The sequence below is a fragment of the Papio anubis genome, chromosome 12 (genome assembly GCF_008728515.1).
Source record: "Papio anubis isolate 15944 chromosome 12, Panubis1.0, whole genome shotgun sequence".
Taxonomy (NCBI): domain Eukaryota; kingdom Metazoa; phylum Chordata; class Mammalia; order Primates; family Cercopithecidae; genus Papio; species Papio anubis.
The window spans coordinates 60,981,376-61,003,876 of record NC_044987.1 but is presented as its reverse complement, the minus strand read 5'-3'; the positions used below and the strand labels follow the sequence as shown (position 1 = coordinate 61,003,876).

The window sequence follows — 22,501 nt, the reverse complement described above, 5'->3', positions numbered from 1 at the left end:
CTAGTCTTCTAATTTCTAGTTCTGGTATCCATCCCCTCTTCCATCTCCAAAGTTATAGGCTACAGCTCTAACTGAAGCTCTCATCATCTCTCATCTCAACTACTGCAACTGCTTCCTCATGTTAAATCTGCTCCCTCCAATTTTCAAGCTGCATTCAGAGCGATATACTAAGACCTAAACCTAATCATAAAACCCCCTTTCTTGAAAACATTCCATAGTTCTCCACTGACTCTAAGCTAAAGTTTGAACTCCTGTGTAGCACTCAATGCCCCACCATGATCATCTTGTCCCAATGACCTCTCTAGACTCTCTCACTGTTGTCAATCTCCTGCCCATACTACAGCCACAGAAACTGCTTATCATTCCCAGAATATGCCAAGGAGCTTCACATCTCCATGTTTTTGTCCACACTGCTACCTCTTCTGGCATGTCTCTCCCCAAACTCCATCTGGTAACATTAATTAATCCATCAATCATGAGCTGAAGACTCACACCTACTATGAAGCCTTTCCTTCTCTCCACCCCTTAAACACAGCTCTCTCATGCATCCCTATAAACTGACTATCCCAATCCCTGTGATTCTTGGAAGCACCTGTGCTTAATAGCGTGTCTTCTCTCCACTAAACTGTGAGCTCCTTGAGAACAAGCCCCTTGTCTTACTAGTCTTCATATTTTCAAAGGGCCATCTTAGGGCCTGGCACAGAATTTTATAAAGTGAAGAGCTCCATCCGTATTCTTTACGCAGATCTATTTCAGATGCTATAACTGGAAGGGGAAGAATGAGAACTTCTCTAACTTATTTTATGCACCCTTCTGTCCAGGTTCACATATCCTGAGGCAAACAAAAAATGACTATATGAGAAACAGGTCTGCGACTAACAAAATTGAAGTAATAAAATTATAAGAGGACAATGTATTAGCATTTAAAGGGACCTCAGAGATCATGTGAAATTAAACAATTTATCTATGGCCTGGAGACATTAGTAAATTGCCCAAGATCACACAGCCCACAGCAGTGGCAAGGAGAAATTTCACAGCTCATCTCCTGACAGATGCGCGATACACAAATTCAATTTCCAGCATCCAAATAATTCAAGGTTAAAAGTTGAGAAAGGGTGCAGAGATTTTACAAAAACATTTTCCTGAACAGCCCAGGTGAGGGTGGTAAAAGTTGCAAGTCCCTCCCATGGTCCCTTCCTGTCTATGACAAAAAGGACCTAGTCAAGTTATACTGCTGGGACCCTCACAGGTGCCCAGAAGTTCCCGTGGTGCCTTGGGCCTGGAGTCCACACTGTCCAGAGAACCCAGTTCTGGTTCCTCATTTATTAGCACGCTTGCCCCACCCACCCCCCTCCACCTCTCAGCATCTTCTAGGAAAATGAGCCCAGAGCTCAAGTTCTGGGCTAAGGGAACAGATTGTATCTCAAGTCAACCAGGTCTTCAAACATGTCAGACTGCCGATGGAGATGGAAAATCTGATCCTGGGGCAAACTAGTTTTTTGGGTTCTAATAGGCATAATCCAGGTACTCCTTCACAGAGGCTGCCACAAAGCCAACTGAGGAGCTGTGTACAGGTCCTGGAATTTTTGTTCATTTGTTTGAATTCAGCAGCCAGGTTAGGGTGACAAGACACCTTTTAATGCCATGATCCTTTGCTGCTGCCCTAGGGACGGTTCATGTGTGTCTCCAACCCATGATTTTGGCACCATCAGACATGTTCCTGCATGCTTTAGGAACTGCTGCTGAGCCACCTGGGGGGAGCCCAAGCCTAGGGGATGGGATTTGGGGAGGAAAGGAGAGGGGATCTACCATTGTTACAAGATTAACACATTCATAGGCTGTAATACAGATGAGGAAAAATAGCTTTCCTACCATAAGCTGAATGCAGGAACTGAAACTCTGTTGGATAGAAATGTTAGTTGAAATTACCACTAAGAATTTGTGCAAAGTTGTATACATTGCAGTTACATAAACAGACTTTGTTTTGCAATAGCAGTTTCTCCCCAGCTTCACAAAAACAGTAAATAAAGATGTGAAGCACTTTTACCCTAGAGAGGGTGACAGACTTGTCATCTGGGAAAGTCCATTCAATGCAGAGAGCCCCTGGATGCCATAGTGTCTTCCAGGCAGCTGACCCAGAGCTGCCTGGATGTGAACAAGCCCAAGTTCCTGCTTTTTGCTTGTCTCTTATAATACATTTCAGTTATCCCAGGAACTGCAGAGGGATTTCACATATGACAGAGACTTTGTGTTAGAGGAAGTGAAGGTTCAGAGACAATATCACCATCTTTGGCCTCTAAAGAGCTATCTGTAAAACCTCTGAGATACGACCAATGCAGAGGCACTCCATCCCTGAAGCCTGTGGGTCACTGTGGTGCTATAGAAGGAGCACAGGTTGTGGGGTCAGACAAGTTGGGTTTGAATCCCAGCTATACTGCTTTTTTTGGAGACGGTGTCTCACTTTGTTGCCCAGGCTGGAACACAGTGGTGCAATGATAGCTCAGTGCAGCCTCCAGCTCCTGGGCTCAAGTGATCCTTCTGTCTCAGCCTGCTAAGTAACTGGAACTACAGGTGCGTGCCACCAAGCCTGCCTATTTTTTTTAATTTAATTTTTTGTAGAGACAGGGTCTTATCATGTTGCCCAGGCTGGTCTTGACCTTTGGCCTCAAGGGATCCTCCTGCCTTGCCCTCCCAAATCTACTGGTTTTTAGCTGTATAACTTTGGGCAACTTATTTAACCTGTCTGAACAAAGTTGGAGGCAGGAAGCCCTAACTTACAAGACTAAGGTAAAAATGAACGTTTGTAACATGACTTGTGCAGGGCTTGGAACAGGGCAGCTGTTCAGAAAGCACAAATTCCTTTTCCCTACTCTTCTCCAAGTCTGTTGCATGTAAAATGGGAATAGTGTATTTCTACTTTATAGGGATGCTATGAAATCAAATGAGACAATAGGGGAAAATGTTTTTGTCAACAGATTCTCATGAGGAGGTTATTTTATTTTTATCTGTATTATTGTTAATCTGTTTATCCATCCCTTCATTTATTTTCAAGCCAGGTTACCATTAATAGGTCCCTAGATTCTAAAAGCCAAGTCTTGATTGGCTCCTACCTCTTATGGGGCCAAAGAGTTCTTAAATAAGATCCCTGAAATCATTAAGAGCTTGGGAAAAAGCTCCAAATACCCACATTGCTTTCAGAACCAATGAAAAGAGTGAAATGTTTCCCTGCATCCTGGACAGATGACATCTTAGGGTACTCAGAGCTGCTAAAAATAGCTTTCTCTCAAGCAACTTCTTGGTCTCCTTAAAGCAGCTGAAAGAAATTTAAACCTAAGAGCCTGGTTCCTTCTGAAGGCACCTCTCTGCATCACAAATGGCTGGCTCTGGCAGGAAGGTGAGAGTAACCTACACCGTCCTCTCTGACCTTGAGCCAGCTTCTCCATGGTAGGAAATCCCCCACAGTCAGGAAACCTGCACTGTGAATCCAGAGGCCAGCATTCCAAAATATGCTCTGTGTGTGTGTGTGTGTGTGTGTGTGTGTGTGTGCGCGCGCGCGCACGCGCGCGTGTGTGTAAGTAACTCAAAGGGAAAGGGATCTTCCCAAGGTCACACCAAAATCAGAAGCAAAGCTACTGCTACAACCTAGGTCTTTCAACTCTGAGTTTGGGGTCTTTAAATACAGTATTCCAGCATTACCCTCTCTTGTGGATTTTGTGCGTTTTTGAGAAAACAGTCTGGGTGACTTTAGTAGAAATATGTTGACTTTTAAAAACAAAATTGGGGAAAATCAAGTTAGATGAGGGCTTACTTTTTGCTTGTTTTAAAATTAAAGCTGAATACACATGCCAGGATGCACTCAATCTCAATCTCTCTTTTTTTCCCTACAGTTTCAGCCTCCTCCTATCTGCACTCCTTTCCCTCTTTAGCCAGTCTAATGCCTTAATTTCTCTCTGGCCCACTGACACAACTACAGTGTAGCAGTTAAGAGCTCATGTGGCACAATGGCAAGGTGCGGGGCTTCGATCTTTGGGCTAGTTATGTAAATTCTCTAAGCTTTAGTTTTCCCATTTGGAAAATGGGGATAATAAGGGTACCAACCTCAAAAGTTTATTGCAGTATGCAACAAGCTAATATAGATAAAGAACTTCAAATAGTTCCTGACATATAGAAAACATTCAACAAACAGTAGCTATTTATTCCATGTCTTTCCACTTATTGGCAAACTGATTCTAAAACAATCCCACAATCTATCATTAGAAGTGCTGAACATTATAAGAAAAGAGCCCAGTGCTGGGCATGAGAGCCTGGACAAATTCGCAGCCTCCACCACTCAGATAGGCCCCCAGTGTGACCCTACTCTGTTATCTTTTGGTAGTTTCCAGTCCTACTCCTTCCTGTGAGGCTCTCACATCCTGACCTCCCTGGTTAAGAACCCTCCCTTGATCCCTACTCCCCTCTGTCTAAGCAAATCAAGGTCATTAGATGAGAACTCTCCACTTTCCACTGGGCAATTTATTCTAAGCATATCTACCTGTCACGTTTCCTTTAGTCTTTCCTTTAGTTGCCCTCCTGCGTGTGGCACCCTGTCTCCACCCGCTACTCAACTTCCCAAACCAAAGAAGAGAACTGAGCTCCAGATTTCCCACCCCTACAGCAGCCTCTGTGGAGGCCTGGCTCTGACTGGCACCACCTCTCCTGTGTCTCTGACTTGTCCTCTCCACTTGCACCTTCCTATCAGTACCCCACACTCATATCCGAGAAAACCTTCCTTCAACCCTACATTCACTTCTAGTCAGTGTCCTTTTGTTTTTCCTTTCCTGGTAGCTAAGCTTCTAGTAAGAATAGGCTATATATGCTAAATCTACTTCTTGACTCCTGATTCACTGCACTCTGGTTTCTAGCCTCACCACCTCACTGACAATGCTTCCAATGAGGTCACTGATGGCCTCCTGACTAGAAAGACAATGAATCTTCTTCATTCTTGATCTTACTTGACCTTCTGCAACAACTCATTTTGTTTTAGTCTAGACAGTTTACAAAGTCAGTTCACAGATCTCATAGCACTTAAATTTAAATCATTTATTTATATATGATATACATGATCCTCGAAGCCATTGTAGTTAAGATAGAACTTACCAAATTTGATTATCAGAGAGAATTTCTGTAGCTTTTATTATTTTTGTCTTCTATCATAGATCTTGGAGAAAATATTATATGTCATATTGACTAAAGGTAAATATAAAACCAATGCTGAGATACCATTATAGAACTTTAGCCCATGTGTCACTGCTCCCTTCAAAAGCTTTCCAAAGGCAGTGATTACAGCTTCCTCAAGTTTGAATCCTCTACAAGGTCTTCCAAAGTGTCTTGGGCATAACAGGGTGGGTCAAAATGTCTGTGAAATGACACATCTATGTAAGCACCTTAGGGGATACCATCACCTATTTACATAAAATAGTTCTTGTTTGTCCCAAAAAGAGGGGCTGTCTGATAACTTCATGGTATGTGTGCATAATTATGATATGATTCCTACTTAGAGATGGAGGAAATGAGGTTCAAATAGGTCAGGTGACTTTAAGGTTGCGAATCTAGGAAATGACAGAGTGAGGACTCAAATCTAGGTCTTCAGACAACCTGTATTCTTTCCTCCTTTAAGTAAGCCCCAAGAAAGAGAATGACAGTAGAATAAACACTAGATTGGCAGAGAAAAGCATAGGACGAGAGTCAGGAGATCTGCCAAAGATTCTAGTCCTTATGCGAATGCTGACTCACTGGGTAACTTGGGACAAAACACTGCTTTTTGTTTCTCCTTTGTCAAGAGAAGTGGTTGAACTGGAGGATCTCTAAGGTCTTTTGAAGCTTTCTAATTCTATAATGATAAGTGCTAAACAAGAAAATGGCATGGGTTGGCGGGCGGGGGGGTGCGTATTATCAGGAGATTCAAGGCCTCTCCAAATCCGGCCCTTGTATATCTATAGTTCAGATTCATCTAGCTTCTCACAGTTTAACCACTCCCCTACTTCTACGTTCCTCACAGTGTCATGTTCTCACATCTCTAAGCCTCTGCCCATGCTCTACTCTGCCTGGAATGCCCATTATTCCTTGTGTGCTTAAAGAACAGCTTCTACTTCTCCATCAAATCTCTGTTGTTCTCCATTCTCTGAAGCCTCCCCTACACTTTCACCCCCAGGCAGACTGTTTTCCCTCCTCCTTCCCTTATATGTATTCCTTTTTATAATACTTAGCAGATTAGTACTGCAATGAGTTTATATGCCAGATTCCCAAATGGGAGCTACTTCAGGCAGGCAAAGATGGCATCTTTTAATTTTTCTATCCCAGTATGGAAGACATTCAACAAATACTTGTTGAGTAAATGGAACTTACATAAAACCATCCACAACCCTGAGGCAGACAGTCACATCTGAATCTTAAGAGTGGTGAGGTGACTTGCCCAAGGCCTTAGAACTAGTGAGTTGGGTAATCAGGATTCAAACCCAGGACTTTCTAACCACAGAGCCCATACTCTTTCTCCTGCTCTTGAGTATTAGAGCACCAACTGAGCATGAGGGTTAAGATCAGAACTAAGACTGCTGCAATGCTCCGAGCCCAAAATAGAAAAAACCTTTTCAACATTTTCAAACCCATTTCAACCTCAATCCAAGTGTTGGGCCTTTATTACTTTTGAAAAACAAGTAGCTTATCTCAGCTTGAAAAACAGCTCTTTACCCTCTGGTGGCAAGAGCATGTGTGTGTGCCCCAAGGTGTGTAGGTGTGTGTGTGTGTGTCCCAAGGTGTATGTGTGTCCCAGTGGCAGTCTCAGGGAAAACTCAGCAGAGAATGAATTTGGACATTGCTTGGGAGAGCAGAAAAGGTTCTATGAGGAGGATGCAGGTCTCAGATATTCCAGCGTGGGAGAGATGAATCAACCTTAAGTCCCAGACAGAGTGGAGGAGATTCTATTCCCGCCCCCACCCTGAGGCTGATTGTCCCAGTTCCCAGAGGGGACTCCCAGGAAAATCAAGCCTGGACAGGCTGGGACCGGAGCAATTAAGAACAGGAAAAGGCCAGCAAGTGGTTTTGTTTTTCCAAATAGAATCCCCCTTCCTACCCCATTTGCCACTGCTAGGTCCCCATTTTCTCTTTACCTGGAGCATAACTGGGACTATTGGTGGGGTACAGGCTGGGATTGTAGGCAGGGGCAGCTGCTGGATAGGCTGTGGGGTAACCTACAGAGAGATAAGAAAACGCTTATTTAGTTAGGCAAAAAACAAACAAACAAACAAACAAAGCAGATTTTTGAGGAAATAGAATCCAAGTCCTAGGCTTGGCTTTCAGTCTCTCCATGGGCTATTTCAGATAGCATATGTGACCAGTTTTCAGCCTCTCAAGAGAAAAGTTACCAATACCAAAATCCCAATATATGCAGACTTTTTGGTCTATTTTTTAAAAGCGATACAAGAAATATGTCTATATGCTCACCATAAAAATAAAAAAATAAAAAAAAGGAAGTGGCCAGGCACAGTGGCTCACGCCTGTAATCCCAGCACTTTGGGACGCTGAGGCAGGTGGATCACGAGGTCAGGAGTTCGAGACCAGCCTGGCCAAGATGGTGAAACCCCATCTCTACTAAAAATACAAAAATTAGCCAGGCGTGGTGGTGGGCGCCTACGGTCCCAGCTGCTATGGGGACCGAGGCAGGAAAGTCAGTTGAACTCGGGAGGCGGAGGCTGCAGTGAGCCGAGATCACACCACTGCACTGTAGCCTAGGCGACAGAGCAAGACTCCATCTCCCCCGCCCCCCCCAAAAAGAAAACAACAAACAATGGAAGTAACATAGAAGTTTATAGTTTTTATGTTCAAGTTTACTTTCACATTCCTGCCACAATACTACTCTCCTCCCCAGAGGTAACATCATTAACAGTTTGACATCTATCTTTCCAGATGGCTTTCTACACATTTTTATACACATATATTCAGTGGTGTGCTGGTAAATATTTAACAACAGGCTCGAAGGGGTTGGAAATGGGAGCTGCTTTGCAGCATTTGCCAACTGCCATGGCATAAATGCTTCCACCATGACCAATTTGATGCTACCAACATCACTGAATGAGTAGCTTGGAAGAGGTGCCCACAATCAGCTCTCAAGAGCTTACACAGACCAGCTCCAGCTCACCACAGTATACTATATTCGGTTTGGGAGATTTTTTTGAAATTTTTTTATCATGGTAAAATACGTGTAATATAAAATTTACAATTTTAACCATTTTTAAATATATAATTCAGTGACATTAATGACATTTACAATGTTATGCAACTATCATCACTATTTGTTTCCAAGACATTTTCATCATCCCAAACAGAAACTCTGTAACCATTAACAATACATCCCCCAATACTCAGCCTGGTAACCTCTAATCTACTTTCTGTCTCTCTGAATTTGCCTATTTTATGTAAGTGGAATCATACACTATTTGTCCTTTTGTGTCTGGTTTCTTTCACTTAGCATAATGTGCTTAAAGTTCATTCATGTTGTAGCATGTACCATAACTTTCTTCTTCTTTATGGCTGAATAATATTCCACTATGTGTATATGCCAGATTTTCTTTATGCATTCATCTGTTGAGGGACGCCTAGGTTGTTTCCACCTTTTGGCTATTGTGAATAATGGTACAATAAACAATGACATGTAAGCATCTCTCTGAGTACCTGTTTTCAAATCTTTGGGATACATACCAAGTAGTAGAATTGTTGGGTCATACAGTAATTCTATGTTTAGCTTTCTAAGGAATCACCAAACTGTTTTTCACAATATCTGTACTATTTTACATTTCCACCAGCAATGCATGAGAGTTCAAATTTCTCTACATCCTCAACAACCCTTGTTCTTTTCTATTATTATTGTGATAGCCATTCTATAGTTAAAGTGTGAAGTGGGATCTCCGTGTGGTTTTGATTTGCATTTCCCTAACGACTAATGATGTTGAGCATATTTTCGTGTACTTATTGGCTATCTTTATATCCTCTCTGGAGAAATGTCTATCCAAATCATTTTCCCATTTAAAAATACAATTATTTGGCTGGGCGTGGTGGCTCACGCCTGTAATCCCAGCACTTTGGGAGGCCGAGGCGGGCAGATCACGACGTCAAGAGATTGAGACCAGCCTGACAAACAAGGTGGAAACCCTGTCTCTACTAAAAAAATAACAAAAATTAGCTGGGTGTGGTGGCACACGCCTGTAGTCCCAGCTACTAAAGAGGCTGGGCTGCAGTGAGCCGAGATGGCACCACTGCACTCCAGCCTGGTGACAGAGTGAGACTCCATCTCAAAAAAAAAAAAAAATAATAATAATAATAATAAATTTTAAAAATACAATTATTTGTTTATTTTTTTTAGAGACAGGGTCTTGTTCTATTACCCAGGATGGAATATAATGGCAGGATCATAGCTCACTGTAGCTTCAAACTCCTGGGCTCAAGCAATCCTCCTGCTTCAGCCTCCTGCTGGGCCTACAGGTGCGTGCCAACATGCCCTGCCTTTTTTTTTTTTTTTGCTTTGTTTTGTTTTTGTGTTTTTTAGAGACTGGGTCTCATTATATTGCTCATGCTGGTCTCAAACTCCTGGCCTCAAGTGATTTTCCTGCCTTGGTTTACTAAAGTGCTGGGATTACAGGGCATTTTCCCATTTGTTCACTGGGTGGTTTGTCTTTTTGCTGTTATACTGCAGAAGTTCTCTATACATGCTGAATATTAAACCATTATCAGATGTATTACTTACAAATATTTTCTCCCATTCTGTGGGTTGTCCTTTTACTTTCTTGGTATTGCCTTTGATGCAAAAAAAAATTCAATTTTGATTTAAGTCCAATTTACCTATTTTTTTCTTTTGTTGATTATGCTTTTGGTGTCCTATCTAAGAATCCACTGCCAAATCCAAGGTCATGAAGATTGACCCTTATGTTTTCTTCTAACGGCTTTATAGTTTTGGCTTATATTGAGATCACCGATCCATTTGAGTTAATTTTTATATATGATATGAGGTAGGGGTATACACCGTTATATATTCTTTTTCACTTTAACATTATAAACAATTACTCATGTAATCACATATTCTTCGAAAGGCTTATTTTAATATCTTTATGATATTCCATATGTAGATATATCATTTAACCATTACCTGTTTTAGTTGTTTGAAAATTTCACTTTTGGGCCAGGCGCAGTGGCTCACGCCTGTAATCCCAGCCCTTTGGGAGGCCTAGGCGGGCGGATCACTTGAGGTCAGGAGTTCGAGACCAGCCTGGCCAACATGGTGAAACCCCATCTCTACTAAAAATACAAAAATTAGGCAGGCGTGGTGGCGCATGCCTGTAATTCCAGCTACTTGGGAGGCTGAGACAGGAGAGTTGCTTGAACCTGGGAGGCGGAGGTTGCAGTGAGCCGAGATCGCGCCACTGCACTCCAGCCCGGATGACAGAGCGAGACCCTGTCTCAAAAAAAAAAAGAAAGAAAATTTCACTTTTATAATAGCTAACAAACTAAAATAACCTAAGTAAATCTCTGACTGATTATTTCTTTAGGAATGAATTCTAGAAGTCAAATCTCTAGGTTAAAGGATAGGCCTTTTTTTTTTTTTTGAGATGGAGTTTCACTCTGTCGCCAGGCTGGAGTGCAGTGGCGCTGTATCAGCTCACTGCAACCTCTGCCTCTTGGGTTCAAGCGATTCTCCTGCCTCAGCTTCCCGAGTAGTTGGGACTACAGGTGTGTGCCACCATGCCCGGCTAATTTTTGTATTTTTAGTAGAGATGGGGTTTCACCATGTTGGCCAGGATGGTCTTGATCTCTCGATCTCATGATCCACCTGCCTTGGCCTCCTGAAGTGCTAGGATTACAGGTGTGAGCTATCGCGCCCGGCCGGGTAGGCCTATCTTTAAAGTTCATCCATCCAACAATTTGAGTATCTACTTGGTGCCAGACACTGGTTTAGGGGCTTTTGTCAGTGAACAAAACAAAGATCCCTTTCCTTGTGGAGTTTATATTCTAAGAGGGTGGGAGAAGGCACCCTTGGATAAATATTAAACATAAAGTCTTCAGTGCTATGGAAAAGAGAAAATGGGCAAAGTAAAGGGAATCAGAAGTGCCAAAGTGTCGAGGGTAAGGGCACTGCAATATTAAACAGAATAATCAGAGTAAGACACATTGAGAAGGTATTATTTTTGCAAACGCTTGAAGGAAATGATAGTGTTAAGCAGATAGCTGAAGGAAGAGTGTTTCAGACAAAACAGTCAGTGCAAAGGCCCTAAAGTGGACAGCATATGGGACAATGTTGGAGGAATAGCAAAAAGGCCAGTGTGGCTGGAATGGAACAAATGACGGGGCAGTAGTAGTAGAGGAAGTCAGAGAGGTAAAGGGCTGGCCAGTTCATGTAGGACTTTACAGGCCACTATGAGGACTTAGACTTCTATTCTGAGTGAAATGAAAAGACCTCATGGTTTTCAGCAGAAGAATAACATGCTTTGACTTATGTTTGAAAAGGGTCACTCTGATTGATGTGTTGAAAACAGACTATAATGGGGTAGAGAAGCATAGCAATCAGCTGAGAGCCTACTACAAGCTCCTAGCAATAGATGTTGGGACTCAGACAAGAGAAATAGCGGAGATGAAGAGACGTGACATGCTAAGAGCCTTCATATACTTTGCCATACCGTTTTCTAGAAAGACCATCAATTTGTACTTGTTCTAACAGTGTATAAGTGCCTGTCTCACTGCTTCCTGCAGTTGTTAGATGCTCACTAGTATTTTGTCTGACAATGAAAAGCTGGTTTTAAAAGTCAAAGATTAAACCCCTAAATCCCTAAAAGCTTCTTTGGGATTTGTAAATATTGGAGCTTTAATAATGTATCTTTGTTAATATGCCTTTCCCTGAATCCTTTCCAATTCCAAAGAAAATTCACCTCTTTACCCCCCAATCATTTTCTGATTTTAGAACTGAGGTAGCTAACTTATCAATTAATTAGCAATCTGGAGGCGTGCTACCTCTCAGGAAGAAAGTCAGGGGTCTAATCTGGGAAGCCAAGTGATCCAGTCTTATAGCCAAAATCTGTATTCAGCTTCATGTGAGAAATTGTGCAGCCACAGGTAATCACACTCCTGTTTTGTCATTTCAGATACCTTTCACTTTAGGGGCAATTATAGGATGTTCCTTCAATGTTTCCAAGTGGAATTATTTTTAATTCACTTGAACTTGGCAGATATTATATAATGGCAGCATTACGGGGAGCTTTATTTGGTCCTCCCTCCCTCTCTTTCCTTCCTTTCTTACTTCTTTTCTTACCTTCCTTCCTTATCTTCTTACCTTACTTACTTCTTTATTTATTTATTAATTACAGGGTCTCAAGCGTTGCCTGAGTCCAGGAGTTTTATAACTGTTAATACATTAAGTCTGATCAGGCATGGTGGCTCACACCTGTAATCTCAGCACTCTGGGAGGCTGAAGTGGGAGGATCGCTTGAGCTCAGGATCTCTACAGTCTTCTGACACATGACTGTCATTGAGACATACCATGTATATTTCACTCATTGCTCATACAAAAGATATTTTCACACTTGCTTTTCATTTGAGCCTCAGGTCAATCCTAATTTGATTTCTCCCATTTTATAGCTAATCAAATAGAGGTTGAGAGGTGAAGTAACTTCCTGGTTAAGATTATTCAGCAAGTCGGCTGGGCGCTGTGGCTCACGCCTGTAATCCCAGCACTTCGGGAGGCCGAGATGGGCGGATCACGAGGTCAGGAGATAGAGACCATCCTGGCTAACACAGTGAAACCCCGTCTCTACTAAAAATGCAAAAACTTCGCCGGGCGTGGCGGCGGGCGCCTGCTAGTCCCAGCTACTTGGGAGGCTGAGGCAGGAGAATGGTGTGAACCCAGGAGGCGGAGCTTGCAGTGAGCCGAGATGCACGCCCACTGCACTCCAGCCTGGGCGACTAAGCGAGACTCTTGTCTCAACAACAACAACAAAAAGATTATTCAGGTAGTCAGTGGTCAAATTGGGAAGGGAATCCCAAAAGCAATGCCTTTTCCACACCTACCAAATAATTATCACTTTGTCCTCAGAAATAAACCTGCCCCTTTTGTATTGGTATTTTTTGAAGGTCAAGAGTGAAGAGAATAAATGGACACAAGTTAGCCTTTCTCCTTTGTATCCTAAAGGCTGCAGTAGTGATCAGGTATTCTGGGATTTTGATGTGTACATTTTAATTGCTTTACAGATGTCAATACAATCTAATCCTCTTTTCTTGTTGGTACTAGGATTAAGACTAAAGAAATATAAAGCTATTTTTTGATTAATATGGAAATTAGAAATTACTTTCAACAGAAATCAGGGGACTATTTCTGAAAATACTTTACCTTTAGGAGCTAAAAATAGCAGAGCATCAAAAGGCTAGAGGAAGACAAACTCCCTGGCTCAAAAAGACAAAGAGGCTTACTTCTTTGTGAGTAGGAGAATACTTAGGCAATGAAGACATTTTCGGTTTGAAGCTCACAATTAAAAACAAAACTGCCCCGCATGTGACCCTCTAGGGTGATCAAAACCAAAACAAGACCAAAAAAATCTTTATTCTCTCAAGATAATAAAGAAGAGCGCAAGAGGAAGGATGTAATTTTGAATCTGTATTATGTTCTGGCCACTGTGCTAGGCACTTCTTTATCTGATACAAAATATATTACTAGTTCCATTTTAGAGATGAGGATATTAAGACTTCTCTTACAGAGCTAACAAGTAGAGAGTAGAGACAGAACCCAGACCTGCTGAGTGAGACAATATCCATTCCTACCAACCTCCCTGCCTCTCCTCAAAATGAGTCTACTCAGAGAAAATCTCTGGATTTGGCTTCCATTTACTTTGCCAAGATTCTTTTACTTCATCTTTAAAACCAAGGAAAATAGGAAATTACTCTAGAGAGTCAATTTGGTCAAAGATGGCTGCGTTTAAAAAAAAAATAAAACAACAACTACTGTTTCCACTCAGTGGAAAGGTCATGGTCATGTTATTGAAAAGTATCACAGGCACTGAATTATAGAGTTGGAAGAGGTATTAGAGGTGATTGAGGCCAATTTGTCACTCAGCACAGGAATACCCTTTATAGTGGCACACATGACTGGCAGCATAGCCTCTGCCAGCATACTCTTCTTTTTTTTTCCCGAGATGGAGTCTTGCTCTGTCACCAGGCTGGAGTGCAGTGGTGCAATCTCGGCTCACTGCAACCTTCGCCTCCTGGATTAAAGCGATTCTCCTGCCTCTGCCTCCCAAGCAGCTGGGATTACAGGCACATGCCACCACACCTGGCTAGTTTTTGTATTCTTAGTAGAGATGGGGTTTCATCATGTTGGCCAAGCTGGTCTCAAACTCTTGACCTTGTGATCCACCCACTTCAGCCTCCCAAAGTGCTGGGATTACAGGTGTGAGCCACCATGCCAGGCCACTCTTTTATTTATTTATTTATTTTTTGAGATAGTCTCGCTCTGTCGCCCAATCTAGAGTATAGTGGTGTGATCTCGACTCACTGCAACCTCCGCCTCCTCAGTTCAAGCAATTCTTCTGCCTCAGCCTCCCGTAGCATACTCTTCTAATGATGGTACACTCAGAACCTCTTCAGTGAGTCAAAGCACAGACTGGAGAGCTCTGAAATTAGAAAATTCTTCACTCTGAGCTAAAAATCTGACTTATTAGGTATCTTACCCTGAACGCTTTTTCAGCCACTGGAGTGCAGAGGCTGAGGCAGGAGAATTGCTTGAACCCAGCAGGCAGAGGTTGCAGTGAGTTGAGATCACACCACTGCACTCTAGTTCCTGGTCCTAGTTTTCCCCTCACAGCATGTCTGTTTCCTCTCCTCCAGGACAGCCTGCTAGAGATATGAAGACATCCATGATTCCTCCTGAATTTTCTTGTGTCCAAATCCAACAGACCCAGTTCCTTCAATCTTCCCTCATCCTGATTGCTCACCAGTGATCAGACTTCAATTTACAAATCCCCTTCCCTTAAAACAATTCAATTATTCTTCTTGCCTTGTTCATTCTTCTGCTGATAGTTTTTCCCCAATTAAAAAAAGATAATTGAACTGACATAACAAGACTATGGTGATTGTGGTCAGGAAGGCCTAAAGTGACTGCATCCAGATTTCATCATCATCATCATCATCATAGCATCTGGCAAATACTCTGTGGCAAGCAGGGTGCTAGGTTCTTTACAGAGGCACTTACAGTCTAATGGGGAAATAATATAGTTATTTAAATTAATCTACAGGTATAATATATGTAAGATATATTCAGAGAATGCTGAAAGTGTTATCAGAATGCTGAGGAGGAAATGAAGAACATGTTTAGAATAGTTGGGAAAGGCTTCTGAGAGAAATAAACATTTTAGTTGGCTTTGAACAATGAATGGGAGGAGTTTGTCAAGGTGTGGAGAGGGCAGGGACAAAGAAATATATACTGATTCCATGCATGAAGGTATGAAAGTGCATATCACATTAGGGAAATGGCAAATAGTTCAGTGCAGTCGAATTTACTGCATGTGGGGAAAAGTGGCAGGAAATAAAGATAAAAAGGTAGACTAGGGGACAGGCTGTGAAGGGATTTGAATGCCAGGCTAAGGGATGGAATTAATAAAAAAAAAAAAAAAAATAGGAAAACATTGGAGGGTTGTAAACTGGGGGTTTCATGTGTGTGTTTTACAAAAACTACTCCGGCGGCAGCATGAAAAGTTCAGAGTGGTTAAGATCAGAGAAGGAGGAACATGATAGTAAGTCACTACAGTAGCCCAAAGGAAAAGTTAAAACACTAGCAATAGGATGAAGAGAGGGGGGACTACAAAGATGTTTAGGAGGCAGAGCCTACAAAATTTGATCCTGAGCACAAAAACCCCATTTTAGTCCTGTGGGCTAAAAAGCTACAAAGAAAGATGGGAAACGTTCTAACTGCAGGGTTTGCAAGTACTAGCCCCCCGCCCCACCCCCGCTTCTTTTCTTTGATAGGCAGAAGAAAATAAAATAAATAGACCCTCGAATCTGTTAGTTCCAGAAAAATGCATGAATCTGAATTTCTCTTACTAGCTGGGAGGCTTGGCTGCTGAGAGTGCTATACTGGTGAAAATGTAGGTCAGCCCAAGCAGGCAGCAGTTCTGTAGTGCTGGCTCTGAACCTGCCCACCAGACCTGAATCTAAGATAGCCTGTATATTAGATTCAAGGCCCAGCCACCCAGCCTTCCACTGGCGAGCTGCAGGGAATTGTAAAGGGTGTGAACTATAATAAATGAGGCACTGTTCTCATCTAGGGCAAGGCAGCTCCTCCTGAGGTAACAAGACAGGAGGAAATATCCAGTAATCAATTGTGCTCTGAGTTGTGCTGCATCTTCAGAGAAAGCATACCTATCCAGGTTAAAGGCCAGCAACCTCTGGGTCATTCACCTAGGCTGAGCCCTAGCACAGAAAGGCTGCTAAAACCAGATCAGCCTTAACTTCCTATGTCATTAGTGTACAAACAGTATCAACAACAAAAAAAGGTAAGAAAATAAGTTGCTTAGACATTAGTAATATAACTGCTCCTAGGTAAATATATAAGGCCAAGTGTGTGCTGCTGCCTCAGGACAATTTTTTTTTTTTTTTTAACTAATCTAAAAATATCTCTGCAGTTCCCTATCCGCCGGTAAAGGAGAGATTTTAATGTGAAGCAGATGGCTTATTCTCTCAATCCCCATTCCAGGAGTGTGCTGTTGCTTCTTTTTTCTCCTACATTTACAAGGCACTTTGGAGGTACTCAACACTTTAGAGGTTGTTTGGTGTCTCTAACCTCTGGGCATTTATCTTCTAAAACAGATCAAGGAGCAAGGTGAAATTTTGTGAATGGATAATCTGGTCCATGAATACCTTTGTCTCTCAGGTCAATTCACTCTTTTTTTTTTTTTGAGTCGGAGTTTTACTCTTGTCCCCCAGGCTGGAGTACAATGGTGTGATCTCCGCTCACTGCAACCTCTGCCTCCCAGGTTCAAGCGATTCTCCTGCCTCCGCCTCCTGAGTAGCTGGAATTACAGGCACCTGCTACTGCGCCCAGCTAATCTTTGTATTTTTAGTAGAGACGGGGTTTCACCATGTTGGCCAGGCTGGTCTTGAACTCCTGGCCTTAAGTGATCTGCCTGCCTCGACCTCCCAAAGTGCTGAGATTACAAGTGTGAGCCACTGCACCTGGTCCACTCTTTTATTCTACTGTTCCATTTAAAGACATTTACTAAAAGGAAAAATCTTGCTCAGATTCAATGTAATGTATTGGAACATTTGTTTTCCATGTAAAATAATAAAACTAGACATCCCCAACCCCACACCTCACACTTCTCCAATTCTAGAAAGACAAAAGATTTAAATATAAAATAAAACAGGCTGGTCGTGGTGGCTCACTCCTGAAATCCCAATGCTTTGGGAGGCTGAGGAAGGAGGATCGCTTGAGCACAAGAGTTTGAGTCTTGCCTGGGCAATGTAGTGAGACCTTGGCTCTACAAAAAGTGGTGGCATGTGCCCATAGTCCCAGCTACAAGGGAGGCTGAGGTGGGAGGATCACTTGAGCCCAGGAGATAGCGGCTGCAGTGAGCCGTGACTGCACCACTGTACTCCAGCCTAGGTGACAAAGTGATACCTTGTCTCAAAAAAAGAAAAAGTAAAAAAAAAAAAAAAAAAAAAAAAGAAAAAGAAATAGGAGAATCTCAGAGTCCCAGAGAATATCAGTATAACCTTGGGATTACAGAGTGTTTCTTAGATGATACCAAAAGGAAGAACCACAAAAGGGTGAAAAATTTAATTAAAACATAAAATTCTATATGTCAAAAGATGCCATAAACAAAGTTAAAAGGCAAGCACAGAGAAATAAAAGACATTTGTAACATATGTTAACATTGGACTAGAGGCCAGATTAAAAAACTCGTATTAATCAAGAAGAAATGAAAATAAGCCAATAGAATCTAATCAGGCAACAAAACACAAAAGAAACCAGACAGCTGACTGGGGAGCAACAGAAAAATGTTCAACCACAACAGTAATCAGCAAAATGCACATAAAAGGAATATTATATTATTTCATACCTATCAGATGGGCTTTTTCTTTTCTTTTTTTTTTTTTTTTTTTTTTGAGAGGGAGTCTTGCTCTGTTGCCAGGCTGGAGTGCAGTGGCGCTATCTCAGCTCACTGCAACCTCCACCTTCCGGGTTCAAACAATTCCCCTGCCTCAGCCTCCCAAGTAGCTTACAGGGGTACAGGCACATGCCTATACCACTTGGCTAATTTTTTCTATTTTAGTAGAGAAGGGGTTTCACCATGTTGGCCAAGATGGTCTCGATCTCCTGACCTCGTGATCCACCCACCAAAGCCTCCCAAAGTGCTGGGATTAGAGGCGTGAGCCACCACGCCCGGCCTAGACAGGCAAAAATTTTAAAGTGTGACAATATCAGGTGTTGGATAGGACCCAAAACAATGCTCATATTTTGTTCGGGGTTTCTACATTTGTATTCAAATGGGATACTGGTCTATCCACAGTTTTCTTGTGATGTCTTTGTCTGGTTTTGGTATCAAGGTAATATTGGCCTCACAGAACAAGTTAGAAAGTGTTCCTTTATCTTCTATTTTTTCAAATAGTTTGTGCAGGATTGGTGTTAGTTCTTATTCAAATATTTGGTAGAACTCACCAAAGACGCCATCTGGCTTTTCTTTGCAGAAAGTTTTTTGATTACTAAATCTCTCTCTGTTACAGGTCTGGTCAGATTTTCTATTTCTTTATAAGTCGGTGTTGGCAGTTTGTGTCTTTCTAGGAATTTGTCTGTTTCACCTAGGTGTCTAATTTGTTAGCATACAATTGTTCACGGTCTTACCTCATATTCCTTTTTATTTCTATAAAAGTCAGTAGTAATGTCCTCTGTATCATTCTTGATTTTAGTAATTGGAGACTTCTCTCTTTTGTTCTTCATTAGCCTAGCTAGAGCTAAAAGGGTTTGTTGATTTTGCTGGTCTTTTAAAATAACCAACTTTTGGTTTATTGATTTTCTCTATTGTTTTTCTCCATTTTATTTCATTGATTTCTTTATCATGTCCTCTCCTCTACTTGATTTAGGCTTCATTTGCTCTTTTTCCCCGCAGTGTGTTAAAGTGAAAGATTCAGTTATTGAGTTGAGGTCTTTTTTTTTTTTGAGATGGAGTCTCGCTCTGTCACCCAGGCTGGAGTGCAGTGGCGCAATCTCGGCTCTCTCAGCCTCCCAAGTAGCTGGAACTACAGGCGCCTGCCACCACGCCCGGCTAATTTTGTGTATTTTTTAGTAGAGACGGGGTTTCACTGTGTTAGCCAGGATGGTCTCGATCTCCTGACCTTGTGATCCGCCCACCTCAGCCTCCCAAAGTGTTGGGATTACAGGTGTGAGCCACCGCACCCGGCCTCTTCTTTTTTAATGTAGGCAATTACAGCTATAAATTTCCCATACGTTTTGGTATGTTATGTTTCATTCATCTCAAAGAATTTTCTCATTTTCCTTGTGATTTCTTTTTTGACCCATTGGTTATTTAGGAATGTGTCATTTAATTTTCACATAATTGTGAATTTCTCAAATTTCTTTCTGTTACTGATTTCTAATTTTTTTCCACTGCAGTCAGAGAACATATTTTGGTATGAGTTCAATCCTTTATATGTACTGAGAGTTGTTTTATGGCCTAGCACACTGTCTATCCTGAAGATTGTTGCACGTATTCCTGAGAATTATATTCTTCTGTTACTGGAGTGCCCTCTAGGTGACTGTTGGGTATACTTGGTGTACAGTGTTGTTCAAGGCTTCTGTTTCTTTTTTTTTTTTTTTTTTTGAGACAGAGTAAGTAAAGATGCTGACAGTAAAGGAAAGGAGAGGAAGTGACAGTTTGAGGAGACAGAAGAGTCCACAGGAATTTTCCCTTATATATATATAAAGGATATATATAGAGATATGTGTATGTGTATATATAATATAATATAGATCTGTGTATATATAGATATACAAGTTGGCCAAGCCAAAAAAGGCTTGGCTCCTTAATATATACATAATATATATTATAATATATAATTATACATAATATATAATATATATAACATGTAATATTATATATTTGTAATATATACACAAATATATATTTGTAATATATATTATATTTATATATAATATATAATATTATATATTATAAAATATATTATGTATATATTAAGGAGTCAAGCCTTTTTTCGCTTGTATATCTGTATATACACATATCTGTATTATATAATATATACACATACACATATCTATATATAGATATTATATATCTATATATACACATACATGTATTATATATTATATATAATGTTACATATTAAATAACATATAATATGTGTATATATTATATATTATATATCTATTAAGGAGCCAACCCTTTTTCCCCCCCTTAAAAATGAAGGAAATTAGGGGCACAGATCTAAAGGTATCTTTGTTTGCATTTACACTCAGATTGCTAACATTCACTTTTATATTTATTTTATCATCCTGAAGCCTGTATCCTACAACCTTTCTTAGACCTTTCCCAGTGCTATAATTAGTTGTGGGCTGGAAAGCCAAAAATCCATGCTTTTTAGAATTGTGTATATATTAAATGTTAATACTTGAGCAACTAACTGCCTTCAAAAATGAGCCAAGTGCACAAACTTTGGCCAATTCAACTAAATAAATACTTATTTGAACACTTAATGTGTGCTAAGTGCTACAATGAATGCAAAATGAAAAGACATAATTCTTGCCCTCTATGAACTCACCATCTAATGAGAAAGACAAGCAAGCATATAAGTAACCCTGATATTAGGCTGCCAGGGACAAAGGCCATCACAGAGGGAGATATTAGGGTTGTGGGAGAACAGGGAAGAAAGACAAAAACACTTTTAATCTGGTCTGACTTCTGGATTGGAAAGGTTGCTGCAACTCCAAGTTAGTGACAGGAGATACCTTAAATAGAGTGTTACCTGTGCTCAGGTCATGTCCCCTTCCCTACTGTTGTGGACACTGACAGCAGGTGTCAAGTTGAGACAAACTGTACAGTGTTATGCAACAGTGGAGCTTCATTTATAGGCAGACCTAGGTTTAAATTCCAGCTCTTTTACTTTTTAGCTCTGTGACTTTGCGTAAATCACTTCAATTTTCAAAGTCTGGGTTTTGATATTTTAAAAAATAGACACAATCAGTTAACTTACATATTGATAAATAATTTTTGAGTACCTACTCTATGTTGGCACCAGTGTCCCTTTTTTCTTCTGTATCTGCATGTGGGCTGGCTAGGAAGGTGAGCAGGGCCAGACTAGAGTAAGTTCAGAGCAAACCCTAACCTTACTTTGTAGAGACCCATCTAAACATTCTTACTGTGAATCAAAAGAAGATATTTCCTCCTCTGGCTATCCTAAAGGAGCCATCACAGTCCAGTGGGAAGAACGGGGGTTCTAAAGGCAGACAGTGTGGATTCAAAAGTCAGCTGTACCATTGACCAGACATCATATCATAGGAAAGTCCCTTTACCTAATCCTCATGAACACAAGGATATCCTATACTGCAGGCTAGAAAATTTTAAAAGATGGCATGCAAAACACCTAGCATAAATACTTGGCACAGAGCAGTAAGTACTTCAGTAAATAATAGTCTCCCACCCATGCCCTTTTCATTAAAAGTTCCCTGTTGGAAACAATTGTGTTTGCCCATAGATTTTAAGATTGTTTAATGAAAAATCTTCCAGATCTCAATCATGTGCCTTATCACTCTGCTTTTCCCTCAACTCTCACATGGATCCAGTTGGTTAGGCCTATTATTGTTTGACCAAGCACAAGCTAGACAAAAGCAAGCTTCAAGTCAGCATGGCTTTTTGTAGAAACAGTAAATTAGTCATTCTCTGAATACAGGTAATTTTTTGTATACTGTTGTGTATATGTGTATTTACAATCTTTTGTGCATTTTAAAACATTTTTGTCCCTCTTTAAAAAATTGTAAATGAAAGTGTCCCCACATTTTTGCCTTTTTATTTGTAATATTTCAGTCTATTATTTCTGTTTTGTGCTACTAGCTAATAGGGAAAGTTCAAACAACCTAACTGTCTACCAACAGGGCATTAGCTGAAACAAATCTAAACCCAACCTAGAATTCCTTAAGTAAATTAAGGTGAGTTATAGAACTGTACATAGCATATAATCTCATTTTTGTTGAAAAACAATGTATGTATGTTCATTTTAAAAGACCTAGAAAAATAGATACACCAAAGTGTTAACAGTGATTGTCTCTGAATCAGGGGAATTATTAGTGTTCCTCTATGTTCTTCTCACGTCAGTATCCTCTAATTTTTCTAAAATGAGCATACACTGTTTTGGAAATAAGGTAAAACAACAAGAGAAGCCATAAAATGATTACATTGGCTGGCTGCAGCGGCTCATGCCTGTAATCCCA

General features: G+C 40.9%; 1 protein-coding gene across 5 annotated transcripts in view; it reads right to left on the bottom strand.

Annotated features, from left to right (window-relative positions):
• The window catches only part of FAM168A (family with sequence similarity 168 member A), a 198,847-nt gene that overhangs the window by 22,387 nt on the left and 153,959 nt on the right, over positions 1–22,501 (bottom strand). For 3 of the 5 annotated variants that reach the window (XM_017948749.3, XM_031653158.1, XM_003910390.4), the window contains exon 3: positions 7,146–7,226. In XM_017948749.3, the coding sequence (XP_017804238.1) occupies positions 7,146–7,226 (81 nt within the window). Of the gene's footprint in view, positions 1–1,872; positions 1,900–7,145; positions 7,227–22,501 lie in introns of all 5 variants that reach the window. The other 2 variants (XM_017948748.3, XM_009186911.3) reach the window with 1 other exon arrangement.